Below are 13,081 nucleotides of genomic sequence, written 5' to 3'. Positions count from 1 at the left end.
GAGTACAGCTTTTCATCCGGCAACCGATGGTTATCATACAAGTATTGGGATGGCACCTTTTGAAGCTTTGTATGGCCGGAAATGCCGAAGCCCAGTTTGTTGGGATGATAGTTCCGAGACAGTGGTTTTAGGGCCACAATTGGTTCAAGATATGGTTGAGCAAATCCAGTTGATTCGCCAAAAGATGAGAGCAGCTCAAGATCGTCAGAAGAGCTACGCCGACTTACACCGCAGAGACATTGAGTTCGCGGTAGGTGACAAGGTGCTTTTGAAAGTGTCACCTATGCGAGGTGTTATGAGGTTTGGGAAAAAGAGTAAGCTAAGCCAAAAGTTTATAGGTCCTTATGAAATTCTGGACCGTGTTGGCGAGGTAGCCTACAGGTTAGCTTTACCACCCGCTTTGGATAGAGTGCACAATGTTTTTCATGTGTCTCAACTCCGGAAATATGTGAGTGACCCGTCGCACATCCTCGAGATGGAGAACATCGAACTTGATGAATCCTTGTCCTATGCCGAGATTCCTAAGGAGATTCTTGATCGCAAGGTTCGTAAGACCCGGACGGGTGAGACGGTCTTACTCAAGGTTCTTTGGTCTAATCATAATGTGGAGGAAGCCACATGGGAACCCGAGGAAGCTATGCGAGACCGCTTTCCTAACCTTTTTGATCAGGTATGTTTGGTTACGGGGACGTAACCGTTGTCTTTTTAGGGGGTAGGAGATGGTCGCGATAGTGTTTTGTGTTTTCTTTGCTTTGTTTGATTCGTGTCGGGAGATGCGTTTGGGGTAACTTGTTGTGATGCTTGTGTAGTTCCTTGGAGTTGTCTCATGTGATTGTTGGAGTTGTCTCATGTGATTGTTAGAGTCTTGTGTCGTGGTGTTGTGCTTGTGTGTAGTAGAGTGTGAACTTCGGGACGAAGTTCTTTTTAGGGGGAAAGATTGTAACACTACGGATCTTCTTTGGAGCCTACTCGACCGAGTAGAGCCTACTCGGCCGAGTAGTGCTCTTAGTGCGTGTTATTTCGGTTCTGCCGAGGAATACTCGGCCGAGTATAGTGAATACTCGACCGAGTATTGGACACTCGGCCGAGTGTTGTTGCACTCGACCGAGTGTCCGGTTTGGCGAAGTTATATTTTGATGGTTTGATTAAAGAGTGATTAGGGTATTTTATATTTCCGCGTCAGTTTCTAATATCACTTTTCACAGCATTATCATTTCTACGTTACCCTAATCATACCCAAATCATTCCCTAATCCCTTCATTGAGCATTTCGTAGCATATTTGTGTGGATAGTTGCGGAGATTCTTGCGTATAAGTTCTTGTTGCATTGTTGGTAAGTTCTATCTTTGCAATTATTGCATCTTTGTGGGTTACTGTACATTTATATGGGAAGGGAATGTCGGGAATTGTACAAAGTGTAATTGTGTTGTGTGATCATTGTATAGGAGAAGACTTCGTAGAGGAGCCTTTTTGATTGTCCGTGCTTGCATCTCTTTGTGATTGCTAAGGTAGGGTTTCCCTACTCAGTTTACTGTGCTTTACATGACATGTTGTTATAATTATCGTTGTCTGTTGATCATCGTAGTATGGAGATTGTTTTGACAGTATTGGTGTGAGGGGATTGAGATGACAGTAATGTCATATGATTGTGATTATGGTGGAGTCACTTGCGGGAGTGGCTTCACACCCTAGTTCGCCCTCCGTGGAACCCGCCACGGGAGGGGATGTGCACATTAAGGGACAGGGATCGTTGTCGCTCGTGAGGAGCTGGACTAGGTGGGATCGGCTGCGGTCACCCATCGGCGGCGAGGATTACTGTTGCGATGGGTAATCTGGCGGGGCTACACACTTTAGTGTGTAGTCGGTTACTATGTGAGATTGGGTGATTGGGAGTTGATGATGATCAGACGAGTATTGCATTTGTTTGTCTTGTTTGTTGCATAATCGACCCCGTTGTTGTTTGTGGAATCTGCGGTGATCCATTCGGGGATGGTGAGCAGGCTTGACAGGTTTTGCTAGTGAGAGCTTGGGGATTATCTTGGGAGAATTGCCACCACGAGTCATAGCATCACTGTCTGAGTCCTAGCGAGTTTTTCTTTTATTATTAAGACTTTGAAGTTGTATTTCATTAGACAGTATTTGGTTTTGGATATTGTAAACTTTGCATTTTACATTACTTTAATAAATGTGCTCAGTTCAGACGCTTTTGATATGTACTAACCTCGGGCAACCGAGATGGTAACGCACTCTCATGGTAGGGTAGTCCTGGTAAGGCACCTTGGTATGAGGGGGTGTTACAATCAACTCCATAAGAGGACTATCTAAAGAGACATTGTCTTATTATCAATCGTCTTGGGAAATTTAAAATAGAAAGGAAGATAATTACGGGTTTCAAAGTTGGCAAAATGTATGAACTGAGCATAAGAATGACTTTCTCGGATACAATGATTCCTTTCGTTCTGAAGCAGAGACAATATACATTGAGGCTATGCTACGCCAGACAATAAATAAGAGTCAGGGGCAATCACTTAATCATGTTGGAATTTATGTGCTGAAACCAGTTTTTATTAATGGCCACCTTTACGTAGAAGCGTGAAGAACAACGTCATCCAAGGGAGACTATTTTTGCTAAAAACCGATGACGCGCGAGATTATAAGAATAATAACGCTACAATCCAATTATATGTGAATGTTATACAACTGATATAGTCAATACAAAATGCCAACATTTTTGTTGCGCTTTTGTGAGGGGAACTGATGATTAATCACTCCTCATCTAAATCAACTCCCAACATTTTGTTTGCTCTCATTTTCAGCATGGTTTGACTTTTTGCTAAATTTAATAGTTTTATATTAACAGACCATGGTAATGCATAAAATACTAACTTGGTAAGTCAACGATTTTAAATGATGTCATAAAACTAATAAATGATGTTGCCCCGTGAATTTTTTGTAGAATCACAGATATTTTTGATTGTTTTTTAGAGACTAATAATTCTAATAGAATTCAGTTTGAATTTGATGTTGCGAGAAGTTTATAAGGAGCAAATACTCTTAATTGTAAAATATATATATATATATATATATATATATATATATATATATATATATATATATATATATATATATATATATATATATATATATATATATATAATCAAGGTAAAATTATGTTTAAGAGATCTAACATTTTCTTTGAACACACTATATATAATTATGATGATTGTTTTACGTAACATCATTAAGTTTTATTTAGTTGTTGTAGGTTAATATAATTACAAGACTCATAAAGGTCTGTCTTCGTTATTAAGGATTCATTTTGGTAAGTTGCACTATCTTTACAGAGAGAGCGTTTTTATTAAATTAAAAACCAGTTGTGCTTGCGACAAAGAAAAACAAAGTACATATTATAACTAAATCACTTGATGTTATAAATACTATTGAATGTCAAATTTTTACGGTCACTAATAATTCATCAATCAACTATGACAACGATGAATTTTTTTTCATCAATGTTTAAATATAGTTGAACTTTTTTGTTAACTTAAAAATATATTTTTACAAATAATCCTAATAGGAGCCCCATGCATCGCACGGGCTTTCCAACTAGTGTATATATATAAAAGAAGCTTTTTTCAGGCAACGAGAGAGTCTCCAAGTTTTGTAAAACACTAAATAAAAATAAAATAAAAATATATCTTTAGAATATATATCTTCTTATTGGGATAAAGTTTTCTTTAAAATATATATCTTCTTATTGGGATAAAGTTTTACTAACAAGGATTGAGAAGTTAACAACGTTTCAGTTTCCTCTATTTGAAAACATCTAAGATTTTTGTATTATTTAAACCCTACGTACAAACCTGGAAAACAAATTTTATAAATACACTGAACAATATATTTCAAATTGCAAATTAATGTGTATGACTACGTTTTTGTTTAATTTGTCTTTGGTAGTATGAGTTAATTTCTCATGTTGTTCTATTATACTCTATTGAGTTCTTAATCAAGTTAGTATTTTTCTAACGATTATTTTCCATGTTTTTCAGATATTTTGTTGGAAGACAACATATTTCGTTTATTTAATATTGTTTGACACTACATTGTGATTTGGGACCATTCTTATAATGGTCTACAATTTTTATATTTAATAATGTTTGGTATTTATCTCACACAAGCTATGAAATTAATTGTATTATTTTTGCTTCCGAGATCCAACCTTGAAAACTCTCAAACTAACATGTGGAATGTTACTTTGACCCGTTTTTAAGGGAGATTAACCGCTTCACAGAAACCATAAACTTCATTAATTATAATTTTTTATTTCTTTTACTTTTCTTCATTCTAATGCAGGGTGAACCAATGGTTTTTATTTGAGATATTGATATATTTTCCAATAAGAAAATCATATAATCATGTTTATTGACAAACAGGACTTGAACTCATAATATTAGCCAACATACTTTGTACTGTATTATATTATTGAAACCATAGGTTCTTTTTTTATCAATTTCGGGACACAATGCCTATTGAGTAACACGACTCAGGTCACTTATGAAGTCAGTTGGATTTCGTATCACTCGGATTCATTATTTCTTTGTTATCGTTGTTCGCGGTATTTATTTATCAATTATTATAGTAATGATATTTATCTATTATTCTTAACGGTTTTTCAGTGTCGTTTTGACATTTAAGGTGGTTTTGCTCTTTTAGAATGTTATATTTGTTCGACAAATTTAATACCCAAATTAGGTAAAACCAGATGCTTTATTATGTTAAAAACTCATGCCCAACCTTTCTTATTTAGTTATATGTGTTCTTTTATCCAGAATTCCACCATCATTAGTTAACGGTAATTTTAAAGTCGAACCTCTGTATCCATGCAAGTACTCATGCCTACAAGTAAACCTAGCAAACGGGTTCAAGTCGCGCGAGTCGGGCGCATGTTAGGTCAAGTTGGATCATGTCATTTAGAATTTTAAGAGTTCAAGTCGGGTGAGATGCGGAGTCATTTTCGGGTGTGTTGTTATCGAGTTGATTATTTAGAATGGTCATGCCAAGTATGTTGTAAAATCATTAGCCTTACACTTACACAATACCGAAATATTACAAAAAATTATTAACCTAAAACTAAGAGGTGAGAAAAACAATATAAAAAAGTCAAAATTTCCTAACTAATATCAGAAAGAGGAATGGAGGGAGTATATAATACGAGTATAATAATAGTTCTATGAGATAGTAGTATTACAAAAAGACTAATAAATATTAAAAACTACTAGTTTTCAACCCGTGCAAAATTGCACGGATATGTTTTTAAGATCATTGATATAATTATTAACATTTAAAAATGTAAATCAAAATACATGAATATTTTATACTCTATTTGTTTTATAATGATAACAGGTTAAAACACGTACAAAACATATAAGGGTTTAACACTTGCACATGTTTTAAATCCGTGATATTAATGTACGAATTCGGTGTTATAACATGATATATAATATATTAAAATTATACGTTAAAAGTTTATACATAATAATTATTATGTACAAATTCAATTATTTACTAACACAAAATACCGAAGAAAATATTTAAAATATACTTACCGTCATTAATTAAAGTCAACGGATGAGTTTTCTTGAGTTTGTGAACAGTCTCCACGTGAATAAGATAAGTTTATTACATAACGACCTGGTCTTTCTTCATTTGGAGTTATAGAAGGAAGAATTTCATTTAAAGGTTCAGCATACTCGACACATAGATCTCTTACCAATCGCTCAACAACGTCGGTTAGACTACATATACCTCCTAAATCACGTTATTATAAACAATTATGAATTAAAATGTTAACGCGCATTACTAACTATGATATATAACAAATAGAGATAGATATATACCTGTAGTGGTGGAGCTAAGTGGTGTAGTAGGAGGATTCAATTGAGAAAAAAGACATTATCGACATTATCGGTATGTTTTTTAGTGAAAACGTTTTACTTCTCTCTCTTGCCGTTTTACTTTGTAATTGATCGGGCGTTTGAATAAGAGCATCGACATTTAATGCTCTCAATACTCAGATCTGAGTTTTCTTGTTGATTGGCAATTGTTTATTTTTTTTCACATATGGAATTTTAAATTAATTAATTTAAGTAAATAGGATTTTTTACTTGTAATTTTAATAAATTAATTTATGAAATGTTATAATTTCGTAAAGTGATCTGTGAAATTAATTAATCTCGGGTCCTACTTGACCCGAAACAATTGAGTCAAGCTGAATCGAGTTGAAATTAATGGTTCTAACCCTAATATATGCGTCTGGCCCGACTTAAACCACATGGGTCTGACCCGAATTGATCCACGTGTGTTTGACCTCATTTGACCCACATGGATCTGACCCGACCCACATAGGTAGGAGCTGACCTGACCAAGTTTGTTTAGTTGACTCGAATTTTATCTTATGTAAAATTTATTTCCATAGTAATAAACTTTCAAATCGTCTTTTAATTACATCAGGTTTTTTCTGGACTTGCACGATTGTTGATTGGTGATTATGAGAAAGTGTAGGCTCATTGGAATCTGTTGTGAATGGATGTTAGCCCATTATTCCAATTATGAATTTGTTATTATCGTAAATAATTTATTTGGCGATTCGATTCAAGGCTACGTTCTATTATGATATTATGATGATAATTTGGCCATAAAAACGAACTTGTGGTAACGGAAATTAAATGGTAGCCTATCATTGCCACCTTCCGAAAATGAAATGGCGGCCGGTAGATAGTTGCCGGAAATTTTTGCTCCAAATTAATTCTCGGTGATGATTGGATATCTGTCCAGATCTGAGAGGATATTAAAATTTTAAATTATATTTTTACTAATTATATCGTTAATTGTAACAACTTTTTTGCTTAAGTTGACCTTAGCCTATACGGCCATATATTTCTTAAGGTGACTAAGAAATCAATACTATATATTAAATCCAGAAACCAAGGGACTTCAATGTAATTAAATAAAGTTATACAAATTAATTATACTATATAGTTTTAAATCACTAACACCGTGTGATGGACCCGATTTAGGGATCTCAATGCAAATATTATATAGTTTGGGTTAAAATTAAATTATATAGAAGTTTGGTAATTTTCCTAAACATGGTCAATTTCCTTAAAGTAAAATAATTAATTAAGATGGTCAATTTCCTTAAAATAAAATAATTAATTAAGATGGTCAATTTCAAGGAGAGTAAAAGAAAGGAGATGTCTGGTAATTTTGCTAAATATTTATAGAAAACTAGAAGATAGTCAATTTTCTTAAAATAAAATAATTAATTAGTATAAACATGCACACTTATGGTATTAATTATTATCATCATAAAATTATATATTAAATTTAAAATCTATACAATTTTATTAAACTTTATAGTTTATTAGATATATAGATATATTAATTATTTAGCATACAAAAATATAATAAGTAGGTTATAAATAATTCAAGTTAGATTCCATAATATATAATATTGCATAATTCTTTCGATTTGATTTAATGCATATATGTAATATATTTATATAAATATATAATCCTCTTAAAATTGCATGTCTAAGTAGTGAAAGTAATTTCGTCAGTAAAGAAAAGAATTGAAGTATCATTGGATATAGTTATATGATAGTAATCACTCATTTGAATAATAAAAGTAACAATATTATCAACGAGATTAGTGGGAGTGGTAGAAACAACGGGAGTAGTGAAATAATTAATATTAATGCGGAAATAGTGAAAATAACAATAATTACGGCGGTATTAGTGAAATTATCAATATTAATGCGACAGTAGTGACAGTAACAATAATTACAGCGGGAGTAGTGAAATTAACAATGATTACGGGCAAGCAGTGAAATGTTATTACTATTGTTTCATTAATAAGAGTAAAATATTAATAGCGGGAGTAGTGAATTTGTCTCAAAATTTATTACATCGTAATTTTAAGATATTTTATAAAAAAATATATTAATGATGAATTTATGGGTTATGCAACTTTAAGTAATTTTATTTAATGAAAAAAAAAGTTAATGGTAAGTAGAGGTAGCCCGGGCGAAGCCGGGCACCAATACTAGTTAGTCTTAAACTCTTGACCACTATTATTACCCTTCTCTTGTTAGACCTTGTTTCTCCCCTAATTACCCTTTGTGAACCCAAAGACCTTAGCCTCCCCTTATTAATTAAAAAAACAATTTCATTTAGTTTAAATTTTATACCTTATTGCATCTTAGTTTACAGTTTAATCAACCTCTTACTTTTGTTTGACTAAAATAGGACTTAAACGGACTAAGTATACACCCCCCGCCATCTTTGTGTTCGACACCCGAATAAATACTACTTTTAATTAGGTTTATAAATTATATTTTTGATTGGGAAGTGACGACAAATCCTTACATAATAACCAAGTTGCTGTTTTGGTAGAGAAATTTCCATCTACGGACAACCCCCAAATGAGGGTATCCGGAATATCATTATGTGGCACTGGAATGTTAGTAATCTGATTAAAAATATCGTTATTCACGGATTGGTTCATCAGTCGTCCTCTCTTTCAGGAGGTAGACCACACAGCCAGTGGCGAATCTAGGATTTATAGAACGGGGGTGACGGGTGTCAGGGTTTTAAATCTCGGTATCGGTCGCGATCGCGGTGGCATGCAATCGCTCCCAAACCACTTGTCGCGGACCAAAATGCTCGTCGCGGTCGATTTTTGTTTTACAAGATTTTTTGGCTATATTTTTATTTATATATATTTTAATGTTATATTATGTTTAATATGGGTAAAACAACGTTATTAATACTTAATAGTATGATAAAAACCTCGGTCGATGTAGTAATCCCCTATCTACTAAAGTAATAGGTGAATCTCCAAATTTTTCCGCGTAAAGTTTAAGAATACTTAGGGTTTATTATTATAGTCTATTCTATAGCTGTATCTTGAACTATAAATGGATATAATTAATCTTTTATTTGGATATATTCATAAAATTGAAATGCTCACAATATGCACAAATTTGATCTGCACGGTTTTTATGATAAAAAATTAGCTAATCAATTTAAGTAAAATATAAATAGCAGGAATAGTGAATTTGTCTCATAATTTATTTGATCGTAACTTTAAGATATGTTATAAAAAAAATATATTAATGATAAATTTATGATTATTCAACTTTAAATAGTTTTATTAATTGAAAATAAATTTTAATACTAAATAAAGCTAGTTCGAAAAGGCCCGAATACCTAGTTAAAAAAAAACACGATCCATTTGTCTACCTATAAGCCACATCTCCACGGTCCCACCACTAAACCAGGGCCGGCTTTTAGGGTGTGCGGGCCGCGCGGTCGCACAGGGCCCCGATTTTTGGGGGCCTAATAAAGTTAAATTAAGAATATATGGTAATTAGTGAGGTTAATATTCAATGAAATATACACTGGCACAATGGTTTAGCATGTGTTTTTTTTGGGCTTTCCATCTTCATGCATCCAGGTTCAATTCTCCATAACTACACTTTTTTTGATTTTTTTTTTAAATTTTAAGATTACATTTAATGACGGAGTTATGACTATATCCCATATTTGTTAGTTTAACATCATTTAAGCATGTTTGCTTTATTTCTTGAATCTTTTTTTTCTTTCTAATACGCAAAGTTGTCTAGAAAACCATATTAATAGAATATTTACGTTATATTTGTATAATAATATGAAAGAAATGAACTATCGTTCCCGTACATTCAAAAATAGATCTTGTAATAAAATAAATTAAATTTATATACAAGCATTAACGGAAATAATAGTGGTATCGGGGCCCAGTTTCAAAATTCTGCACAGGGCCCCGAAATCTCGGAGACGGTCCTGCACTAAACAATAAATAATATTACAAAAAGTCGCGACCCAAACCCAGAAAACGATCAATAAAATAAAATCCTTGCATCTCCTCTATCATCTGCTCATCTTCATCACTAAAATACAATTGGTAATAGTTTTTTTAATTGTTTTAATTTTTTTTTTTTTTTTCTAAAATTAATGAGGGTGAGAGTTCACCCCCATCACCCTTATAGATTCGCCCCTGGGCATTAACCGTTCGCTATAAATATGACAATCTTTCTTGGCATGTTAATATGAATAGCGAATACCTCTTATTCATAATAATGTTGTAAAAATTTACTCCACTATAAAACAATTAAGTTTAGAGTTGGTCTTCTTAAGACGGGCCATTTTGGTATTTTATAAAAAAATGGCATTTTGAGACCATTTTACAGTCAAATGTGACCACTTTTGGAAAACAAGTTATCATAAGTTGTAAAACTAGCTAGCTGGATCATTGTGGTTACATTTGATCATAAAATACCTACAAAGTTTCGACTTTTTGAAAAGAAGAAAATAGTCCAAATAATTTATTTTAATTTTAATGTGAATAAGTGGTAATTCGTAGGGTACGGTCCGGTCCCCAACTATCATACGGCCTGGAGCTCCCAACCAAAAAATTAATCTCCGCTAATAATAACAGATTAACAGGGGTGGTTGAGAAAAGTCCGAGATAAAAAAAAATCTCCCATAAACATAAGCAAACAAAGGTGCAGGCAATTCACGTTTTAGACATACAAATGATACAGTGCCGTCACAAATGAGATAAGTGACGGATAATGTCACCCACAAAATGAATAGGGGGGACAAGGTGGGGGCACCCCCATGTGTTTCCCTCTCTCCTCTATTTGGGTCATTTGTGAGGAAAAATGGTATCCGTCACTCCAAAATGACGGATACGTGCCGTCACAAATGAGATTTTGTGATTCACGTTTTAGACGTACAAATGATACAGTGATAATAATAACGATAGTTGCACAAATGATACAAATGATAATAATGATAGTTGTACAAAATTTGGTGGTTGGTTACCTCTTAAGTAAGGGAACTTGCCACTATAAAAATGAGTCTCCTTCTGAACTAATAATCACAACAACTTATTTTATTTTATATTAACATAATAATAATTTAATATGGAGAAGAATAGAATAATGTTAGCCATGATTGGTTTTTGCATGGCGTTTGTTAGTTTTATTCACGTTGTTAATGGAGCTGATCCTTCTCCTCTTCAGGACTTTTGTGTTGGTGCTGACGATTATAATTCCTCAGGTGCATGCCCTGTTCTTTCATTATTATTAAACTACGGGAGTAATATTTTCATGAATGCACGCTTGATATTCAGTAGGTCTTCTTTTATACGGTTATTTTCGTTTGAAAACTTCAGATGGACGTACTACTATATGTGTCCATTTACAAATGGTCACTCTTTTAGGGAAAAAAGTGACTATTTTAGGGACTTTTAAATGGTCACATATAGTCGTCAGAATCCTTGCTTCATACGAAAATGGCGTCTAAAAATGAGAATTTACGCTTCATTTGACTTTCCATCTATATAAACTTTTACTTCATAATGTTTTGGAAAGTTAACGAAAAATATGACTAGTATGGACTACGGAGAATGTATATGTTCATACAATAAGACTTATAAACCCTAAGTAATTAAAAATTATAGCCTGAATATAATTACCATGTCAAAAAACATTATTAATACTAACTTGGTTTCATTTATTTTTCAGTGTTTGTCAATGGAAAATTTTGCAAGAATCCCAAGGACGTGACCATGCAAGATTTCTTGTACAAAGGGTTTGACATACGCGGAAACACAAGTAACACACTAGGAGCAACGGCACATTTAATCAACGACGCTTTATTTCCAGCGCTAAACACTCTAGGTATAGCCATAGGCCGAATCGACATTGCCCCGTTCGGTCTAAACGGGCCTCATATACACCCTCTCGGCTCGGAGATTTTTGCGGTTTTAGAGGGGACCCTATACGTCGGGTTTGTGACAACTAACAACAAGCTATACGATGCCATCGTTAAAAAGGGAGACATCGTGGTTTTCCCTCAAGGTTTAATACACTTTCAATTGAATATTGGTAAGACAGATGCGTTGGCTGTAGCCGGCTTTGGTAGCCAAAATCCGGGTCGAATTAATATTCCTAATGCCATGTTCGGGACTGCACCAACTATTTTTAGTGACGTTCTTACAAAAGCATTCCAGGTCAATGAGGACGTGATACACAAACTTCAGAATCAGTTTATTGACCAAGACGCTAGTATTGAATCCGGAAGATCGTGGATGAAGCTTATAGCGGAGGCCATATGAAGTATTGCAGTAATATAAGGATAGTAATTATTAATCTGGCGCCACTAATATATATATAGTGCGTTAGTATCAACTACTGAATTTTACTATCATCGTCTCATAATTTAGACTACGGAATAAGTGTTAGAAGCACATGTATTTTTCTATGTAATGCCAATATTTATATCTATTTGTTTTCTTTTTAAGGATCTATCTAGATTTTTTATCAAAATATAGATAAATGCTTACAATAATTTATGTGCTTCATTAAGAAACTGGCAATTATTAATGCAACTCTATTAATATTTCCTATGTTCGGATCATTGTTTACCTTTGATTTGATATAAAGATCAAGCAACAGTTGCTCATCGGTCTGGTTATAGTGAGTATGACTGTTACTCATACCTGTATCACATAAATGAATTTTTCCATTTTAATTTTCAAATGTCTTTGTTTGAACAAATACATCGATCTCTGATTATTTTCAAGTTGTGTTTAATTTAAATTAAAGAAAACAATATGTCATTTAAATATCCTAAAAGGTTTTACTCAAATTAGCAAAAGACCTTTCCCTTGGTTTATGAAAACCAAGCTTGTCCCTTTCCAAATTTGTTCACTCAAAGGTTGTCTCTTTTGTTTGTTTCACATGTTCCTTCTCCAATAAACAAACTCATTTAAGACCTTTACAGAACTTGTTTTTTTCTTTCACTTTTTAGAAGAGTGTTCATTTGTGTGCAAACATGGGAAGGTCAAACGACCCTTTGGTCACATACCAAAAGGTTTGTGTAGATACCTCATTTCTGCATCTACCGCAAGCCGCCCGGTGATTATTGAGCCGCATGTTTGGTACACGGAACGATTTATGACACTTTGTAAGTTT

The 13,081-nt window shown here is 33.5% G+C and overlaps 1 protein-coding gene across 1 annotated transcript; it reads left to right on the top strand.

The window, feature by feature from the left end:
- Positions 1-10,987: 10,987 nt before the first annotated feature.
- On the top strand, positions 10,988-12,412 carry LOC141596886 (putative germin-like protein 2-1). The gene is made up of 2 exons (XM_074417164.1): positions 10,988-11,162; positions 11,630-12,412. The coding sequence occupies exons 1-2, from the start codon at positions 11,027-11,029 to the stop codon at positions 12,220-12,222; spliced, it is 729 nt and encodes a 242-aa protein (XP_074273265.1). The 5' UTR covers positions 10,988-11,026; the 3' UTR covers positions 12,223-12,412.
- Positions 12,413-13,081: the final 669 nt, after the last annotated feature.

The sequence above is a fragment of the Silene latifolia genome, chromosome 1, assembly GCF_048544455.1.
Source record: "Silene latifolia isolate original U9 population chromosome 1, ASM4854445v1, whole genome shotgun sequence".
In the NCBI taxonomy this organism is placed as follows: Eukaryota; Viridiplantae; Streptophyta; class Magnoliopsida; order Caryophyllales; family Caryophyllaceae; genus Silene; species Silene latifolia.
This window is presented reverse-complemented; position numbering and strand designations above follow the sequence as displayed.